Genomic DNA, 20,905 nt, shown 5'->3' with positions numbered 1-20,905 from the left:
GCTCAGAGTCCAGGTTTCTGAGACAACCACTTTTGGTAGAACCCCCAGCCCGAATTCCTTGAGCCCGCGTCCACATTTGGGAAACAGCACACTACCCTCTGGGCCCTAGAGGGCATGGGGATGTGACTAAGGGCATGACGGACAGGAAGAGAGGCCCCGGGGACAGCAGTGGGCCCAGGACACCCGTCCACCCTGGGCGCCCGGTGCCCACACAACAGATACTGGTGGCAGTGCAAACCTGGTTTTATTGGTCTGACTTGTTTGTTCACAGCTCCTCCTCTTGCTCAGGGAACCAGAACCAAGGCCCGGCTAAGCCAGGGAGGGGACAAAGGAGAGAAGGGACAGCTACAGGGTGTGGGGTGGGCTCTGTTCTTCACAGCAAAGGTAGAGGGGTCACATAAAGTTCTTTATTACAGACCTACAAGAAATGAGAGAATTATACATCACTCTCGCTTGTTCAGCTTTTCAAACAGGGGCAGGAGAGGGCAGTGAGAGGCAGGAGAGGGGCTGGTGGTTGAGATTGGAAGACCGTGTGTTGATGGGGACTGAGCCTGCACCGTCAGGCTACAGGCTGGCCCAGGCTCTCCCAGCATCTCGGGGAAGAGTGGCGGGCCCTAGAAGGAGCATTCAGTAGGAGGTGCACAGGATGGCCCACACCGGGGGTGGCAATGCTTGTCTGCTGGCCACCCTGGCCGAGGGCTGGCTCGGAAGCACCGGTGGCTTCTAGGTTTGGAGGTCTGTTGCCAAAGGCCGGACCCACAGGGACAAAACAGAGGGGCGGGGCAGGAAGGATGACTGCTCAGGGCTGGGAGTTCTACTAGGCTCCTCCCCAAACAGGCTCCAGGAAGCAAGGGCAGCCAGGATTCTTTCCTGCTTGTCAGCCAATCAGCTTCTTCAGGAAGGCTTCCAGCTGGTCCTCGTCCTTGATGCCCACAAACTTGTCCACCACATCTCCATTCTTGATGGCCAGCACTGTAGGCACAGCCGATACCTGGGTGAGGGAACCACAGACCAAATCACTTGGCGGGGAACGTGTCCCACGCGCATTTCCCAAGCCTCTGTAGAGAAGGCCAACGTCACAAGTTGTGCCGAAGGAAATGGGTCTTCGCTGGGTGCAGGGCCTGGAGGTCCACCCATTGGAGCGCCTTCCACTGCCAGCTCCCAGCAGCACCCTCCTCCACGATGAGGTGAAAATAACCAGTGTGTGCGCTGCACGCCGGGCTGCTTTCTGAGCCTCACAGCCTTTCTCTGTACACTGGGCATGGCATGGTTTACCTTGAAAGTTTGGGAGAGACGTCAGAGTTCCACTGTGGTGGTCAGGGGAGCAAGCTCCAGGGCTGGCTGAGCCAACCTCATTCCTATCCTGGGTGACCCTGGTGACCCCTTTATTACCTCCTGCCAGCTTTCCTCAGCAAGCGGAGACACTATCAGTACTTTTAGTGGACTACAGGAATGCCAAGTGACGACTCTAGGACTCAGCACAGGGCACGTGGCACACAGTGGGTATGATGAAGCTTGACCCCATGAGGACCACTGTGGTGGGCTGCAGTTAACGGTATCAGGGACCGGAAATTCAGAGGCTCTTCCTGGCACAGCGTGGCAGGAAGGCAGCCATATGTGATCTGATGCTTATTAGGGCTGGCAGCAGATGGGGAAGGGGCATTCCTGGTCCATGAGGCACCACTTCCACAGCTCTGGGGACCCATATAGTCAGATTACATGAAATATAGATGAGGCTGGCATGCCTGGCATGGTGTGTTGCCCAGTGCTTGTATTTGTTGGCATTTGAGAACCTATATAAACAGAGTAAGATAAACCAGGCTTAATTTACATACAAGTTAACTACAAAGTAACAAGAGCAATGTCCAGAAACCTACTAGGTCTTCCACAGCCTGAGGGCTGTGGGGTGAGCCATCTTCGAGGCCAGACCGAGTTAATGTCCAAAGAGGTGAAGAGAAGTGAAGGCCGCTCTGGCCCTGTCATACAGCCCTCCCTTGTTACGTGACAGGCCCTGCAGCCATTCCTAATGGAAAACACAGCATGGAGGACACAGTCCCTGCTCTTTTTCTAGTGCCTCTGGCCCCTTTAAGGATGGTCCTGGAGGAGATGTGGGTGGCCCAAGGTATGTGCCAGCACGATGAACTGGGCTGACCACGAGTGTCCCTGTCACAGCCTCCCTGCTGGCTCTTGTCCTTGTTAGACTCTGGCACGGGTGGTGGCATTAACAGCCCAGCACCAGGCTTGCACGGTCTCCAGGAAAAGGCAGGGACCAGCCAAACAGGCTGCAGGAAGCCCCAATGGGTGTGTTCCTGCACCATCTAGTGGCTGATGAATGAACTGCAGCACCCTAAGGCTGGCTAGGAAATTAAAGGACAAGCTCACCCAACCACTAACTTTTCAACTTGGCTGAAACATTCTGTTGGTGGACATTCCATCCCTTTAAAACAAATACTCCGTTTCTAAGATGTGGTCTAGGGTTGAGGGTGTGGCTCGGTGGTAGAGTACTTGCCTAGCAGGCATGAGGCCTGGGCTCCATCCCAGCACCAAAAATCCAAACAAGCAGCTTCCCTTTTGTCCTGGCGCTCTAAGCAGGCCTCTCCTCTCCCTCCCTGAAGCTCACAGTGGATGGAGTTTCCTCCTGCGAGGTTCCGCTATGAGTGCAAGCCTCTGTGCATGCTGGGACACACAAAGATCAGGCTGGTGTCCATGGTTATTGAGCTCTGGTCACTTCTGATCAGGCGCTTTCTCAGAAGTCTGAGCAACACACATGTAAACACGCACGCACAGGCTCCAGGCTCCCAGAGCACTGCTTCTAGTGGGGTTATCTGGACTGTGACAGGAGGCCAAGGTGTTGGCTGCTCCTTAATCAGGAGGCTTGGTGTTTGGAACACAGCCAGCAGTGTTAATGCTCAGGCCCTTGTATGTGGTCTTAGGAAGCGATGGGGGCTGGGTTGTCTCAACCCCCACCCCACCCTGCTGCCAAAAAAAAAAAAAGAGAAGGTGATGGGAACACAGAGGCAACCTTGGTTTCCTCCTCAGTTTTGACAGGACAACAGGAATCAGGGGCTAGGGAAAGGACAAAGGACATACTCAGACATGCTGCCTGTCCTGCTCCAAGAAGCCACCTGAGGCCTCCTACCCTGGAGGAGTCTGTGAGGAGTGTGAATGCTCATGAGGCCTCTCCCCACTGACCCGCAACGTCATCTCACCCACCAGCAACATGGCTAAGAAACCATCAAAGGACAGCACAGCTGACAGATACCACAGGAAGCTGGGGACCTCTGTGGCTAACTGAAAACGGCAGTGAGTGGGTGGAGGATGTTTTTAGGTGTCCCCAGGTTGGTCCATTTTGTTTCCCTGAACACAAGTGCTGTCACTGAGCGACATCCTAACCCTCCTACCCCACCATCTTAGAGATGAGAAGACTAAGGCTCAAAGCGCCTACCCCAAGAGGATTCAGAAAGCCAAGCGGGGATCAAAACAAGAAACAAAGTCTGCTTGGCTTTGCTTCTGCCGGAGAGTGAAGGATCAGAGCCAGAGAGAACACAGATCCTAGAGGAAGAAACCCAGGGCTTTTGGTATATGTGCTCTGGACACATACTTTACCACTGAGCTATACCCTCACCCCAGAGTCTGCTCTTTGAGAATTCCATAAATGCTAGGTAGGTGTGGTGTAATTCAGCCTCAGGAGGCAGAGGCAGGGGATCCCTATAGCAGCCTGGCTGGCAAGCTCTAGGTCTGAGAGCTTGCTTCAGTGGACAGGTGTAAGACTGACAAGAATGGCCGGGCAGTGGTGGCACAAGCCTTTAATCCCAGCGCTTGGGAGGCAGAGCCAGGCGGATCTCTGTGAGTTCGAGGCCAGCCTGGTCTACAGAGCGAGTTCCAGGACAGGGTCCAAAAGCTACACAGAGAAACCCTTTTTGAAAAACAAAACAAACCAACCAACAAACCAAAAAGATTGACAAGGATGATTCTCAGCATCTACCACGGGCCTCCAAAGGATGCACAGGTATATGCACACAGACCACCCCCTCCCCACAAGCAAAACCATGCATTACCCACGTAAGAAAAATAGAAAGAAAAAACAACAACAACAAAGAATATTCCAGGAGGACCAGTGAGGTTGCTTGGTGAGTAAAGGCCCTTCCATGAAGCCTGACATCCTGAGTTCAATCACTGAAACCCACAAAATGGAGAGAACCAATTCCCACAAGTTGTCCTGACCTCTACACGTGTCATGGCATGTGGACCCATGCACGCACAGTGATCATCAAAAACAAACAACGACCCAATCATAGTCAAGTCTGAGAGGCACTTATTTCCAAACAAGGCAATTAAAAACGACTAAAATGCCATATATTTTAAGCCAGTTAACGATTTGCCTATTGGGGTATACATGCTAAAAAGGAAAAACAAAAAAACAAAGCTGAAAAGCCAAACCAAGCTGCAGACCCGGATCAGTTGTTAGAGTGCTTGCTTGGTGTGCAGAAGCCTCAGGCTCCATCCCCGTGTAAACTGGGAGTGGTGGTGCGTGCCTCTAAGGCCAGCACTCAGGAAGCGGAGGCAGGAGGATGAGTTCAAGGCCAGCCTCTGCTATGCGCACTGAGACTGGGACCAGTCTGGAACACCTTCCCCCTCAACACTGTCTCCAAAAAATTAATTAAAAGCGTCAGACAAAGTCACTCAAGGAGTGACAGTGGCTGTGTCAGCTGGCCATGTTACAGGAGACGCCGGCTCGTCAGGACCCAACCTTCAAGTGTAAGGCTGAGAGAGAAACCTCGGGGGACAGCGGATGGCCCATTCCTTCCCACTGCCCTGCCCCCCAGGAACTAGCAAGGTCTCAATGGTCAGGAGATGGCAAGTGAAAGCCTTGCACCCCCTAAGCTGAGACCATGCAGAACAGGAGTAGGGGTTGTCAGTGAAACCCCGAGAGCCTCGAGGACTTTTCCTCCCCGTCCTCCAGGGGCAGTGGAAGTCAGAGTGGGCATGGAGAAAGCATGAGAGAGTCAGGAGGGCTTGAGGACCCAGAGGAGGCTTCCCAGGGGCCTGGGGGGTCACTTGGTGGCAACTTCCTTCTTGGACTCTCTTTAGAAAGAACAGGTGGGAGAGAAGGGATGGCGGGGAGAGGGCAGGACGATCCTGTTGGGATTCCTGGGCCCTCAGTGACCCCAGCCCAGGGTTTGACAAAACAAGGAGGCCAGGAGGGGGTATGCAGGCTGCTGTCCAGATGCCTTTCCCTGTGACCAGGGCACTGTGTGGACTTGGGGAGAGGAAGTGGGGGGGGGGGGTACAAGCGTCCCAGGGACTCCCTCATCTTCCTGCCTTGCCACGGGCTGTCCACACTCATGCCAACCCAGGTTCGCTGGAGTGTAAGGAGTCGTGGTGCTGGGAACTTGGCACCTGTGGGAGCCCTGTTGGTGGAGGTGTGCTCTGCATCTTCCTAGTTCCCAGGCCTTGGCACATGGCTGCTCTGCAGCTCTCTGCCAAAGACATGATGCTGAGGCCGACACGGTAGCATCTGGAGGTCTCGGGAGGTAGCCTGGAAGTCTTAGGCTGACCTTTGCCCTGTGTGGCTCCAGCCTCCAGTTCCTACCAGAAGGCCACACATTCACACTTGAACCTGCTGAGGCCTGCGGTATGCAGTGCGTAAGCTAGGGAAAGTCAGGGGTGTCTCAAAGGTGGAGGGCCCCCTCCGACTGAGCAATTGGTGGGAGGGCTCAAAAAAAACAGCAACTGCCTCCACCCCACGCCCTTGAGCGACCCGGGTTATGAAGTCTCAAGGATGGCCTTACATCAGCAGCAGCCATCAGTGGCCCTGTCTCCCACAATTCATTTCCTCTCCTCTGCCGCAGGCAGCTTGACGTCCTTTGACTAACCACCCTGCTCTCTGTCCAGCTCAAGGGATGGGCGACAGTTCTCACACTGCCCACCCCTCTGTTTCCCACCATGGGCTCTGGTCAGAGGATGGGTAAGTGTACTTCAGCTGGTCTGGGGGAGGTAAGCATGGTTAACTGAGCCTGGGTGTTTGAATTCTGAGAAGGAAGGACCCCCTCCAACACACACTTCCTCCAGTCTCTTGCATCCAGAGGGAGGGAAAGGTTCCCCTGGCCTTGGGGTTTCAAAAACTCAAGAGATGTGGATTTTCACAAGAACTTTTTTTTTTCCCCAAGATAGAGTTTCTCTGAGTATCTTTGGCCGTCCTGGAACTCACTCTGTAGACCAGGCTGACCTCAAACTCACTGCCTGCCTCCCTAGTGCTGGGATTAAAGGCATGCGCCACCACGCCTGGCCAAGAACTTTATTTGGAGGTCTTGCTGTCTATTCCAGGCTGCCCTGATGCTGGGTTTACAGACATGTGCCACCATGCCTGGCTTGCACAAATCCTTCTGAGTTTTAAATATCAACACCCAGTTTCCTCTTTCTTAAAACACCCGAGAGCCAGACCAAGCATGCCTGTGAAGCAGAGCTGGCCCCCAGGCAGCCAGGTGTACCCCTGGCTCTGGGACAGTGTCACTGTCAGCACAGCTTCCCTAGGACCCCCTGCCTGTCCCAGGCTGGTCTGCTTTCCCAGCTGCCGGGCCTCCCAATTCCTGCTCTTCCTTTCATGCAGCCACCCAGCCACAGAGGGCCTCTCTCCTTCCTTGACTGTGGTGGCCCAGGGCCCACAACAGCCCACCTCCACCTCCCTGGGTACGGTCTGTGGCCAGCCGGGGGCTCTTTCCTGGGACATGCACACTTCACTCACTACCCATTTCAGGCGCTGCTCTCATGGTCCCTCCTCAGAAAAGACAGTCCTCTGACAGATGTGATGACGCACACCTGGAAGCGCTGTACTTGGAAGGTGGCAGAGGACCAGAAATGCAAGGTCACTCTTACGTGGTGACACCAAGGCCAACCTGAGCTTTGGAGGACTCTCCCTCAAAATGCCAAACGGAAGAACAAAACCAAAAGGAAAACAAAGGAAGTCCCTGGCCCCTGCCCTGTTTCTGTCTTTCTACAGAGTCCACCACCGTTTGGAGATTTATACAGACATCATTGGCCGAGTGTCCCCCAGACAAAAACGTTCACCTCTGAAACCCTCCACAAGCCATAGTGTTTATCTGTGACTGCCAAGGCCTCTGTACTGGGAGGCCATACCTGGAAGCAGCAAGTGGAACATGGCCCTCAGGCCAAACTCTGCTTGCTGTTCATGTCTGTAAACAGAGCTACTGGAACATGCCACAGCCTTTAATTTGTCCTGTGGCCGTGGATTTAAGAGACAGTTGAGCTGCTGCAGGGGTCACTGCCCTGCAACGCCTCATGTGTTTAACCACCCGCTCCTTCAGGGATTCAAAGTTCTTTTTAAAAAAAAAAAAAAAAGATGTATTTTGCCGGGTGGTGGTAGTGGTGCACACCTTTGATCCCAGAGGCAAGTGGATCTCCGTGAGTTTGAGGCTAGCCTGGTGTACAGAGTGAGTTCCAGGACAGCCAGAGCTGTTACACAGAGAGACCTTGTCTTGAAAAATACCCCCCCCAAAAAAAAGTATTTGCAAACTTGTTTTTGAACTTTGATATTATTTAAATGTTTTTATTTATTTACTTTTTTTTTTTTTTTTTTAAATGGGTATGGGAATTTTGTCAACAAAGGCCAGAAGAGGGTGTCTGATCCTCTGAGAGTGGAGTTGTGAGCTGCCATGTGGGTGCTGGGAATTGAACTCACGTCCTCTGGAAGAGCAGCCAGGGCATTTACCGCTAAGCCATCTCTCCAGTCCCTCAACTCTCTCGAATGCTGTCTGGTGAGGTCAGAGTGTCTTTTGTTTTGAATTTTTCCCTTTACTTGTATCTGATGTGAATGAGTATTTTGCATGCATGTTTGTCAAATGCACCTTGTGCATGCAGGGCCAAAGGAGGCCAGAAGAGAGGGTCACAGCCTCTGAGGCTGTTAGGATTGATTGTGAGCAGCCCTGTGGGTGTGGGGGACTGAACCCGGCTCCTCTAGAAGAGCCTGTGCTCGTAACTGCTGAGTCATCCCTCCAGCCCAAGGTCAGTGCTGTCTGCTGCCACATCTAGCACCTGGCACCAGGACTCGTGCTGGAGCTGAATGCCCACACAAACAAGCCGGGTCCTTCTTGCCCTTTTGTTGTTTTGCATTGAGTCTAAGGCTCACTCTGTGCGCAGGCTGGCCTTGACCTTGTGCCGTTCTTCCCGACTCTGTCTCTGGATGGCAGGGGTGAGCCCCACTTCCAGCTCCTTCAGGTCTCTGCTCGTGGCTCTCAGCCCTTTCCTTTCCCCTGTGTATCCTTCGCTCACACTTCAGATCAGAGGCTCTGGAACATGAAGCCTCCCCTGGCCTGGCCACGTCCCCCCTTTAACCTGCAGGGCTCCTTCTCATACAACTTCTCATTGCAGGTTGCAATGAGCATCCCAGCATGCCCCTTACCCGTGCCAGATCCACCCACACCTGGCATGTCAGCCAGGGTTCATAAGCAATGGCTGGCTGCACGGGAGGCGAGTAGCTGGACGTGGTGGCGGGAGTCCTATAATCCCAGCAACTGAATGGCAGAAGCAGGAGCGTCAGAAGTTCGAGGACAGCTTGGGCTATATGAAACCCTATCTTAAAAAACCGACAACAGAGAATGGCTAGTGCTCTGGGCCGTGTAACCCACTCCTGAAGAGTGTCAGAGGATCAACAGAGCCACGTGTGCAAAGGCCCGAGACCTTCCTCCTAAGAGCGCTAGAAGAATACCAGACATGCCATACACTGGTTATTGGGTGATCCCCACCTTGGCTTCCCTGAGGCAACTCCTTGCCAAAACATACCTCGTACTCGATGGCAAGGTCCGTGTGGTCGTCAATGTCCACCTTGGCCATCACCACCTTCCCATGCTGCTTGGCCACCATCTTTTCTAACCGTGGTCCTAGGATCTTACAGGGGCCACACCACCTCAGGAGGTGAGAAGGGACAAGTCAGTCCTGAGAGTGCTCGCTGGCCCACCTGTCTCCCCAGAGCCTCCCTGGGGCCCACGTGGACTCTGATGGCAGAGCTAAAAGGGAGCGAAACCCGGGAGCATGTGCGACGGCCAGTCTTTGTGTTGGAACCTGCTCAGCAATATGCAGAACCTTCAGAGAAGGCAACCCCTAAAGAAACGGAGGCCTGTGGAGTTTCTTACGGATGACACACGGTAAGAAGCACAGCCTGGCATGGGGGTACAGTCCAGTAATTCCTGAACTAGGGAGAGGGTTCTCTGGGCAGGCCTGTGGGGGATTATCTCGATGAGGTAAACTGAGGTGGGAAGACTCTCCAGTGGTGGGGGGGGGCGGCCCCACTCTCTGAGCTAGGATTCTGAACTGTGTAAAAAGGAGAAAGTGAGCGTGCAAGACGGCTCAGTGGGTGAGGGCGCTTGCTGCTGGGCCTGACTACCCCGTTTACCGTTTATCTTGGGAGCCTACATGGCAGTAAACAATCACTCCAGAAGGCTGTCCTTGACCTCCACGTGTACACCATGGCACGAGCATGCGTGTATGCACATACGAAACAAATAAATGTTAAAAGGTGGGGGGGCTAGGGAGTTGAGCACAAATGTTCCTCCTTCTCTGCTTCTTCATGATGGACACAATGTGACCAGCTGCCCCAAACCCTTGCCACTGTGATTTCTCTGCCATGATGGACTGCACTTAGCGCTGTGAGCCAAAAACCTGTTCTCCCTTGAAAGTCGGGGTATTTATCAGAGCAACAAAAAAGTAACTAAGACAGGAAGAAAGAGGAATAGGAGCTAGAGGCTAGCCTGGACTACATAGTGAAGCCTGGTCTTGATAGAGCAAGCAAAGCAGAGCCAGGATCACCTCAAGGTTGCTAAAAGCATCTTTCTTTCTTTCCTTCTTTTGGGGAGGGGTGGTGGTTCGAGACGGGGTCTCACTATGTAGCCTTGTTGGTCTGGAACTCACTTTGTAGACAAGGCTAGCCTCAAACTCAGAGATCCATTTGTCTCTCGAGTGCTAGGATTTTTTTTTTTTTTTTTTTTTTTTTTTTTTTTATTTTTTTAGACAAGGTTTCTCTGTAACCCTTTCACTCTAGGATTCCCTGATTTCTTATTTTGTGTCACCTGCTGAGGCTCACACTGCAATGGACGTGAGTGATCCTTCCTTGGCTGGAGAGTGAGAACTCCCCTAGGACAGATGCTGTGCTATCTATCAGCTATCATCTCTGTATGTGGTGCCAGAGATGCGCCTGGCACTAAGTGAATGAACCTAAATCATGCAAGCAACTACCTTGTAGAGAAAAAAAAAAAAAAGGTTAGCTCACTGCCCATTCCTTTCAGAAGCCCTCCACCATAGCAGGAAGGTGGAGTAACTGCCTTCCACAGATCCCTGGCTGTCAACCCCCGTTTTATCCTTTTCTATGAGCTGGCATACATATACCAGTCATCTCTTATATGTAGTAGGTGGAGGCAGGAGAGGCTCAAGTCTGACCTGGGCTACCCCAAAAACTTCCATTCAGAAATTTCAATCAATGAATAAACCTAAATACCTAAAAAGCCAGCTTGCAAGGCCTTATCTCAGATGACAAGGACACCCACTGGTCTGTCCAAGGCAACTTGGTGAGTTGGAGAAAGGACCAGGAAGAAAACAAAGAACCTGTGAGACGTGTCTGGAAAACCCCCTAATGTTAATCAGATGCACTGGTTTTGTTCTATGGGGTCTGCTGGTTTTGGGGTTGAACCAGGTCTAAAGGTCTGGAAATGAAGACCAGGCTAAAATGCAGGTGTTTATATATCTCTAAAACACACTCCTACTACACTGAGAAGACACACCTCTTGCCTGCCCCAATGACACTCAGGTACTACTATGGTGGCACTGATAATGTTTTGCCCAGCCCCTCCCACAGTTTTAGTGGGCAAGATGTTAAAATAAAATGATGTTGTTCCACACTAGAGAAGACTCTGAGCTTTTCAGGCAGTGAGAGACACAAGACATAGGCACAATGCAGCACTCACCCTGGTCTGCTCTGAAGACTGTCTGTCAGTCCGTCTCCTACTACACTGTATGCTTCTTAAGGGCAGGTACTGGGTCTCGAAAGTCTTTATAATGAGTTTATGTATGAGAAGCCCTGAACATGACTGGGAGTAATAGTGGCCACCCGATAAATACTTGTTCAAGGAAGACCCCCCGCCTCTCCCTGTCCCCAGTACTCACTGTGCATGAAAATCCACAACAACCGGTGTCTCACTGTTCACAACCCTGTCTTGGAAGTCAGGTCCATCCTGGACGTTAAAGGTTGTTGAACAGACTCTGGTGGTGTGTAATGTCCGGGCTGGGCTGGGTGTTCCTGTCAGACCACCAGGACTGTACTTTGGGGTCTGCAGGGTTCTAGAGGCGAGGGAAGCCCATCCGCCCTGAGGTGGCTTCCTGGGCACGACTGAGGTCAGGAACCTCCTCAGGAGAAGCCGCTGAGCCATCTGTGAGGGAAAGAGGCAGAAGAGCTGGGGTACACAACAGGAAGTCAACACATTAGGATAGCAAAGTATATTGAAGTGTTGAGGTGTTGGGAACATGCAGAGCTGGAAGTAAAATGCATGGGAATACTGTAATATATGATTTTTGAGGGCCAGGACTTGTCATTCCTGCACTCGGGAGGCTGAGGCAGGAGAATATAAATCAAGGTCCATTTGGGCTATATAATAAAACCCTGTCTCTAAACCCTCCACCCAACCACAACAAGATAGCTAGAGGTGAGTGAGGAACGAGAATCACAGAATAGACGTTAAGTTAGAAAGACAGAAAACTAGGTTGACAGCCAAAAAGAAATCAAGACTCAGGAGAAATTTATAAAAGGTTGACGGAAGGAGGACCAAAGCTCAAGCGTGTTACATCACTGGTTCTCCCAGATCAACTCTGAAAAAACCGTTTCAACACCGTCCAAATTCAGGGCAACCCAGGCCTCAGGTAGGTTGAATGACATGCCCAAAGCAACCCAGTTTTTAAAGGACAGTTAATTGGAACCCAAGGCCCGTCTGTAAAATCTTTACTCTGTCGTCGATCGCTCTTTTAAAATGCGTTTCCATGGAAAATTAAGGAGGGAAAAGGGAGCTGTCGAAGGAAGAGCCAAGAAGAATCCCAACTACGGAAGGAGGAACTAAGTAGCCTAGGAACTAGACATGGGGTACCAAAGAGAAGGGGGGGACGTGTGTACGGAGGGAAACGGAGAGACCCGGAGCGCAGGGCGTGAGGCTGCCGAGGCCAGGTCCCCCTTCTCGGGTCCTCCCTCCGCTGGTGGCCAGCTTGTACAGCAGCGCGCCACCTCTGCCGCCCAGCCCACCCCGCGGGGTTCCTACCTCCCGGCACTTCGAGCGGAGGGATGCACAGCCCGGCCGGCCTGCCTGTCAAGGGCACTCCTGTTGTCACTTCCTCAGGAGCGGGTCTAGCGTCATTTCCGGGAAAGACTACCCGGACGGCGTATCTCCGCAACTTGGGGGCGGCTTGGTATTTTCCACCAATGAGGATGACGAAAACAGGTACGAGCGAGGGGGGCGTGACCGGAAGGAATGGGATCCTGGAGGAGGGACCGGAAGAGGGTTGGGACCAATGAGAATGAGAGGGCGGGAGAAGAGCGAGGACGAAGGAGTGGCTTTGGATCAAATCCCTGTTGTGTTGCGCCCTCTTGGCACCGCTCAGCCCTGTATCTTGGCTCGGGAAAGTGCTTGAAGGTTGTGTTCACCTTAATACCGCAGAAGGAAGCTCTGTTCCCGCAGAAGCTTAGTGTTTAGAGGGAGAGATTCCCGGGCTGGGGTTATGGCTCCGTTGGTAGAGTGCTTGCCTAGCACACACGAATCCTGAGTTCGATCCTCAGTACCACCTAAACCGGGTGTGATAGCACACAGGAGTAATCCCAGAATCCCGAGGCCGAGGCTGGAGGGCTCAAGATTTCAAAGTCATCCTTGACTACATAGCCCCCCCCCCCCCCCCCCACACACCGACGTGGGATTCAAGGGGTTATTCTGTGGTCCTTGGCCTTGTCTGCCCAACGTAACATCTTACGGTCACGAGCAAGTCACTGCCCCTAATGGCTGGTGGTGCTTCTAAACCCTCAAGCTTCTCTCTTTAGAATTGTTGGGGAAGCTGGCTTGCCTTTGAGACCCAAGCCGAAGTGTTATCTTGGGCCTGGGCTTTCCCTCCATTCCCACTGGCATGAGTAACTGAGGTCTAAGTACCTTATTTCTGCATATTATGCCCCTTATGGTTCTGGGAACACACGGCTGCTCATATCCTCTTCCACACCTTTGCTTACTTTGAACTTTGTCTCCCGGTACTTAGAACACCTGCCCATCATGTCTTCTGTCTAGTGCTTGCTTTGTAACTCTTCGTAACACATTACAGTGTCTCTTCCACTAGGTCTGTGCTTTCTGGGAGTAGGAACTTGTGTCTGTCACTCATCTGCATATACTTAGCGCCAACCTGATACAGCACCCGGCCCGGAGAGGCCAGTAGATGCTTACTGTTCAGTAGGTTCTCACTAAATTGAGGATCTTTGCACATCTCAGCAAGTGGTTTCTGTCAAAGGGTTATGTGATGTGTTCAAACAGAAGCAGGCAGATTGGCAGGACTCTACCTGCCACACCGTTTCAACCCACTCTCTGATTAGTTAGTGGTTTGCTGAGGTATCTCTGGTATTTTCAGTTGTTGCGGGAAGGCTTTCCCAGAACTCCCCATTTGAGAGAAATACTTCAAGGCACTAGGTTCCACATGGTCTCTGGATCCCTTTTCTGTCTCTTCCAGTGGGAGGAGGACCACCTCTCTGCAGCTGTCAATCACGATTCTCCATGCTTTCTTTTCTTTCTTTCTTTCTTTCTTTCTTTCTTTCTTTCTTTCTTTCTTTCTTTCTTCCTTCCTTCCTTCCTTCCTTCCTTCCTTCCTTCCTTCCTTCCTTTCTTTCTTTCTTTCTTTCTTTTGCTTTGTTTTTTTGTTTTTCGAGACAGGGTTTCTCAGTGTAGCCTTGGCTGTAAACCAGGCTGGCCTTGAACCCACAGAGATCTGCCTGCCTCTGCCTCCGGAGTGCTGGGATTAAAGGTGTGTACCATCACTGCCCGGATCCATGCTTTGTTTTCTTGTCTGGTCCCTTCTTTTCTGTTTTCCCTCCCTCTCCACATCCCTGCTTCTTGTCCACTCCTTCCCTCCCTCTCTTTCTACCTCTATTCTCTCTCCATCTCTTACCTCCCCCTCTCTTTCTTTCTTAGAGTCTCATTTATCTCAGATTAGGTTTTATGCTGGGGATTGAACTAAGCAAGCACTGGACCAACTGAGCTGCATCTCCAGCCCCAGGGTCTATTTTTCACTTTACTGTCAACACTGCTCTGTGTGTGTGTGTGTGTGTGTGTGTGTGTGTGTGTGTGTGTGTGTGGTGTCTCTGCAAATACCACTGTCAACAGAGTAATGACCTGTGATCTGTGTGAGGCAAGAAGGGAGCCCAGTTCAACATGACTCAGTAGCTAGTGTTGGTTCAAACTCTGAGAGTGTGACACTGGGTCATTTATTTTTATTTATTTATTTATTTATTTATTTATTTATTTGAGACAGGGTTTCTCTGTGTAGCTTTGCGCCTTTCCTGGGTCTCGCTCTGTAGAGCAGGCTGGCCTCGAACTCACAAAGATCCGCCTGCCTCTGCCTCCCAAGTGCTGGGATTAAAGGTGTGCGCCACCACCGCCCGGCTTGGGTCATTTATTTTAGGCATGTTTAAGCACAACACAATTTGGAGAAAAGTTCCCTGGTGACAATTAACTTAATCCCATGTGCACAATAAAGCTTAAGACATGAGCACATGGAAACTCTTCGTAAAGTACGTGTACTATCTCCCATAAAGAATCCCATGTGCACAATAAAGCTTAAGACATGAGCACATGGAAACTCTTCGTAAAGTACGTGTACTATCTCCCATAAAGATGGGTTTTTAGATTGACTACATGTGACTTCTGAAGGGTCTGGGGAGGATCTGGTGTGGTCTCGGTCATATAGATAGCACAGAGGTCACCAGGCTGTTAGCCACCTCCACTCACAGCCTTCTGGGTAGAAAACAGGTTATACATCTCTCCCTTTGAAGAGACAACCGTGAGTTAACATTCCTGGTTTCCATAGCGCTTATCTGTGAACGCAAGAACCTCTCTGCCCCTTGTACTGCAGGGTCTGTCTTCATTACTTGCCTCAGGATCTGACATCATAGGAGGTGCCCAGTGACTCTAGGAGGTGCAGCAGCGACCCGAATTGAGTCTTCTAACTTCAAATCCATTTTCCTCACCACATTTCATGGCTCCGATGTACCCTTCCAAACCCAGCGTCATGCTCTCATCCAGCTCATATTGGCCACATCCTGTTTTTATTTGTCCTCTGTCCAATTGGCAGGTCCCAGTGCGGTGCAGGGCTTTCCCTCCAGGATAGACTGAGGGAAGCAAGTCTACTTGCCCTAGCCAGCCACTGCCATGCCAGCCTTCCACTTAGTTTAGTCTTTTCCCCTTTGAAGGCCGAAGACTAGGTCAGGTATGGGCAGAGTGGTCCCTCTACCCCGTCGGCTCTCTTGTCTTAGGGTCTGTCCTCATCCCCGATGACAACCCATGAGGGGATACCCAGATTCCCTCCCTCCCCGTCCCGGGCTCCTGAGGTCAGCCTCCCTTGCTGCAGCTGTTGCTGATGATGCCAGGCACCATCTGGCAGGGTGCTCTTGCCCCACTTACTTCCATATCTGCTTTTCTGTGTCTCCAGCACTTTCTCTTCCCCAGCCACCTGCCCCTCCTATTCAGCATTTTCAGAGCAGTTTCTTGAGAGCCAATTCCCTTGCTTGAGGCGCATTCTGAATTCTAAAGCAGGTCCAGTCCTGTTTGTGTCTATTCTATAATCACCCAGGCTTCTCATCTGAGAAATGACAACAATATACCTTCCTCAAAGAGGGGCTCTGAGCCGGGCGGTGTTGGCCCATGCCTTCAATCCCAGCACTTGGGAGGCAAAGGCAGGTGGACCTCTGAGTTCGAAGCCAGCCTGGTCTACAGATTGAGTTCCAGGACAGCCAGGGCTACACCAAGAAACCCTGCCTCGAAAAACCTGTGGGAAGGACAGAATATGGGAGCTGGTGTGATGTCAGTTCCCTTTCCTCCAGCAGGTGGACTGCCCATGACACAGGTACCACCTGTGTCTTGGGACTGGCACATTCATCCGTCAGATTCAGGTCACAAGCTTGAAGCAGAGGGAAGGGACTCAGGACAGGCAGTCACACTGTCTTTCACATGAATTATGAGCATTGGTGAAATCAACTTGTGACCAGTTAATCTTTTTTCTTTTTTTAGATTTACTGTTTATATATGTGGGTGTTTAGCCTGCATGTATGTACGTTCATCACACTGCTGCCTGGTGCCTGCAGAGGTCAGAAGAAAGCATTGGCTCCCCTAGAACTGGTGCTATGTAGATTCTGGGAACAGAACCCGGGACCTTTGCAAGAGCAGCAAGTGCTCTTAACCACCAAGCTGTCTCCCAGCCCTCTGTGATCAGTTTTTTTTAAAAAATCAAAATTAGCTCAGCATGGTGGCACATGTCTTTGATCCAAGTACTTGGGAGGCTGAGGCAAGTGTATTAGTGGGTTCAAGGACAGTCTGGTTTATATAGTCTGGCTTATTCAGCCAGGGCTACATAGAGAAACCCTGTCAGAAGAAGAAGAGGAGGAGGAGGAGGAGGAGGAGGAGGAGGAGGAGGAGGAGGAGGAGGAAGACAGATCAGAATAGAGGCCTGGGGTGTATTGTAGCTCAGTTGGTAGAGTGCCTGCCCAGCTAGCATGCACAAGATCCTGGGTTTGATCCTCAGCACTGAGACAGGAGAATCAGAAACTCAAGATCATTCTTGGCTACATATCAAGTTCATGGCCAATCTGGGCTACAGGAGACCTTGTCTCATACAAAATAAAACAACGAAACAGAACGGAGTTGAAAATGCCAGAACTTGCCAGGTGTTCCCAGCAGTGCTCCGTGCAGCGTCTGTTACTGTTTGTGTACATGGCTGCGTGACCCAAAAGAATCTTTCTCAGGGATGGTCTTGTGTCCTTAGCCTCCTGAATGCCGAGGTGACATCCTTTAAATGCTTCCTTTACTGCCGGTTGTGGCCGAAGGGTTCGAAGTGTGCTACTATGCTGAAGCGTTACCACAGAAATGGCCAGCACTGTTGTTGGCCTCTTGCTTGTTTAACTCATCACTTCCCACCACCAGCTGAAGCAGGAACGTTTGAAGCCCCGGCCTTCATCTTAGAGGAAGACATCGAGGCACGTGGACATGGAGAGGCTTCTTGGGACACGCAGAGAACAGGGGGCGGCATCTTAATGGGGCTATTCCGCCCCCAGAAGAATCTGCCTTGGCTCTAGAGTGCTGCCTCCTCTCCCAACCCCGCCCCCCGGCAACTGCCAGCCAGCCAGCCGGCACAGGCCATCTGAGGCCAAGCCAGGAGGGTGCTTGGCAGCATGCCCTAAGCAAAGCGTCCGCACGATGGCGCTGTGGTACTCACAGTTTCCTCCCGGAGAAGCTGGCAGTCGGGGGCGCAGGCTCCCTAAACCCTGCAGGGCTGGACTGCAGAGGAAAGGGCTGCAGGACAGTCGCAGTTCAGCGATTGGGACACTGGAGATGTCAGAGTATGAAGGAGGCACCTTGAGAAAAGGAAACAAGCCAACAAAAGTATGGGGTGGCAGGCCACACCTACAGGGTGTTCCTAGAGGACATTTTTTTTGTTTGATGTTTGTTTTTACTTTTTTTTTTTTTTTTTTTTGAGACAGGGGTCTCACTATGTAGTTTTTGCTGGTTTGGAATGCTCTATGTAGACAAGGCTGGTCTTGAACTCACAGAGATCCATTTGCCTCTGCCTCTAGAGTGAAGGAATCAAAGACGAGTGCCTCTCCTGGCCCAGTTTCCATCTTGTTGGTAACCTCTGATGTTTCTAGCTCCACGGCAGAACAATCTAAGTCAGTTTCGTGCCCGTTGTGGCTTGCATACTGTCCTGTTTCCAGCGATTGCGCACAACGTCCCCTCCAGTTCCATGCACGAAGGAGGTGGTCTGGACAGCAGGCTAATTCCGGGGCCAGGCTGCTTGTGTGTTACTGGGGGTCAGGGCTGGTGGCTGCAGGGATCCTGCAGGGCAAGGCAAACCTGCAGCTGTGAGGAGAAGAGGACACAGGCTCCTTCCTCTTTGCCAAATCTTGCCCAGCTTGCTCCTCCTCACTGGTCCTTCAGCAGGAGGCAGCCGTGGGCAGAGGGGGCTGTGCTGGAGAGTGGGAGCCATTTCCACCCAGCGCTCTTCTCTTCCTCTGCCTCAGGGAGTGTCAGGCCACCTCAGCACGCTTCATCAGTCCTCCCCTATAGCAATGCTGGTATCACAGAAAGGCTGGAGCCTCAGGGTGATGAACAAGGGGCAGCCCTCTGTGGTCCTCACCTCAGGCTCCCTGTCCAGGCACGTTACCTGTTCTAATTCTTTTTGTTTCGTTTGAGGCAGGGCTTTCAGGGTTTTGCTCCATAGTCCTGGCTGACCTTGAGCCTGTGGCAATCCCTCTGCCTCTGTCCCCCAAGTATCCAGATTACAGAGGTGCGCTGCCACACCTAGCTTAACTCACTTTATCTCAGAGGACGTGAAGTGCTGTTGTTAGTAACATTTTACAGATGAGAGAAACTGAAAGCCGAGAGAGCCCAAGATTAAAAGTCAAACCTGGTGGCAGAATTGGAACTCAAACTCGGATACACCCCTTCCCTCCAAAAGGTTATACCTAACAGTTCTGCTCTGTGTATCTTTAAATGTCTAAAATAAGGGGTGACATGGCCAGGAGGGCATGTTGGTGTACGTCTGTCGTCCTAGCACTCAGGAGGCCGAGGCAGAAGAATTGAAATAAGTAAAGACTAGCCTGTGGCACATAGGAAAACCCTATCTCAAAAAAGAGTTTTTATTCTCAAGGGACCCGCTTCCTTTCTGTAGAGATGACTGGCATTCTGTTCAAAGGAACCACTGGCCCACAAGGTCACTTGGCTTCTATTTTGGAGTCTAAGGTTTGGTGCAGCAGTGGCCATCCCACTGGGAATAAGGCAGAGAACCCACCAAGAGTAAGATGAGGCTTTTTATCTTTATTTAGGTATTAATTTTGAGGCAGAGTGTCATGGAGCCCGGGGTTGGCTTCAAGTAGGCTGTACAGTGGAGGGTGACTTTGAACTCCTGGCGCCAACAAGCCTGTCTTATATGGGGCTGGGATCTCCTGCATGGCAGGCCGGCACTCCTACTAACTAAGCCACGTCCCTAGCCCTTATTTTTATCATTTTTTTTAATTTTAGAAATATTTTTTTTTTTTTTTTTTTTTTTGGTTTTTCGAGACAGGGTTTCTCTGTGTAGCTTTACGCCTCTCCTGGCACTCACTTGGTAGCCCAGGCTGGCCTTGAACTCACAGAGATCCGCCTGGCTCTGCCTCCCGAGTGCTGGGAATTTTAGAAATATTTTTGAGAAAAAGTTTTGCTGTGTAGCCCAGGATGGCCTCGAACTTGTGATCTTTATGCTCAGTCTCTCAGATGCTGAGAGTATAGGAGAGAGAGAGAGAGAGAGAGAGAGAGAGAGAGACAGAGAGAGAGAGAGAGAGAGATGGGGGGAGGCTGAGGGACTCAGAGAGAACTGAAATTTTGGCAGTACTTGGTAATTGCAGAGACTCTCTGTTCCACACGGTACCCTCTAACTCAGTGGTTCTCAACCTTCCCAATGCTGGGACCCTTTAATACAGTTCCTCGTGCTGTGGTGACTCCCAACCATAAAATCATTTTCCTTGCTACTTCATGACTGTCATTTTGCTCCTGTTATGAATTTTAATAGAAATATTTCTTTAGATGGAGGTTTGCCAAATGCTGCACTAGGGATAATCAAGTAAGCCAGGGGACCTGTTTCCATGTAGCTCACTCGCAGGGCTGCTGTGGAGCCGGCTGGCAGCCCAGCCAGGTAGGTGCCTCACTCCTGTGCTGGTGGGCCTCTCTCTCCATGAGGCTTCCTCACAGGGTGGCACTGTGGGAGCTGTTCATCTCCTAAGGCTGTGCTGGGTAACTGGGGCATCACTGTTTCTACCTCTCTCCTTTGGCCCACCATGATTCAACAGGAGGGCAGGGACACACCCCCATGGTGGCCAGAGTTGGGACCGTCTGTAATCTATGGCAGTGTCTTAGAGCAAGGCTTCTGGGTACATCTCCCAACACACTTGTTTAAATCTTAGTGCAGCTGGTGGTAGGGATCACCTCATTCGTTTTGGTGGTTGTTTTGTTTCAAAACCGCAAGGCCAGATGATAACGCCACACTCTGGACACTCTGAGATATTTCACCATCTTCTTTTCCCCAGGGTTTTTTTTGTTTTGTTTTTTGTTTTTTCATCCAATTATTTCCCGATGATTTGAAACAACTTGACAGACTAGGTTAGCGATGATAGCATCTCAGAGAGAAATGAAGAAGCAGGTGACAGACGTTTGGAAGATTTTTGCAGTGGGGCTTCTGAGGAAGAGCCAGCAAAGCAGACTTATTTATGCAGACCAGGGGAAGGAGCGAGACAGGCTTGCCTGTTGTTCCTTTCTTCCTTGCTGAAGTACATCTGTTGCGTGCTATTTTTTATTTCGGGTTGATGGATTGGTCGTATGATGCACTTGGACTAGATACTTGGACTGCAGCATCTCCTACTTGCCCATCAGCTTGGCTCTGTAGCAGATTTACATTCCGTCTGGGGTGCCAGCTTGAACGAAATGCTTTTTTAAAGCCCGCAGTCTGACAGAGATCTTTGTCCAGTCAGCGTTTCCCCCGTATTTTAAAAATAAGCATCTGCAGCAGAAAGATGCCGTCAATGGCTTATTTTTTTTTTTTTTTTTTTGGTTTTTCGAGACAGGGTTTCTCTGTGTAGCTTTGCGCC

The 20,905-nt window shown here is 51.2% G+C and overlaps 1 protein-coding gene across 3 annotated transcripts; it reads right to left on the bottom strand.

The window, feature by feature from the left end:
* Window positions 1-225: 225 nt before the first annotated feature.
* Txn2 (thioredoxin 2) lies at window positions 226-12,444 on the bottom strand. Of its 3 annotated transcripts, XM_059247747.1 has the most exons (5): window positions 12,006-12,134; window positions 11,173-11,435; window positions 8,800-8,923; window positions 873-991; window positions 226-420 (listed from the first exon to the last, which is right to left on the bottom strand). In XM_059247747.1, exons 1-4 carry the CDS (start codon window positions 12,039-12,041, stop codon window positions 878-880), a joined length of 537 nt encoding a protein of 178 aa, XP_059103730.1. In that variant the 5' UTR covers window positions 12,042-12,134; the 3' UTR covers window positions 226-420; window positions 873-877. The 3 variants fall into 3 exon arrangements, with proteins under 3 accessions (XP_059103730.1, XP_059103731.1, XP_059103729.1); XM_059247748.1 differs by lacking the exon at window positions 12,006-12,134 and adding an exon at window positions 12,312-12,444 and having other exon boundaries at window positions 226-991; XM_059247746.1 differs by having other exon boundaries at window positions 226-991.
* Window positions 12,445-20,905: the final 8,461 nt, after the last annotated feature.

The sequence above is a fragment of the Peromyscus eremicus genome, chromosome 20 (assembly GCF_949786415.1).
Source record: "Peromyscus eremicus chromosome 20, PerEre_H2_v1, whole genome shotgun sequence".
NCBI lineage: Eukaryota > Metazoa > Chordata > Mammalia > Rodentia > Cricetidae > Peromyscus > Peromyscus eremicus.
The sequence above is the reverse complement of the archived record's forward strand: the minus strand, read 5'-3'. Positions and strand labels throughout refer to the sequence as shown.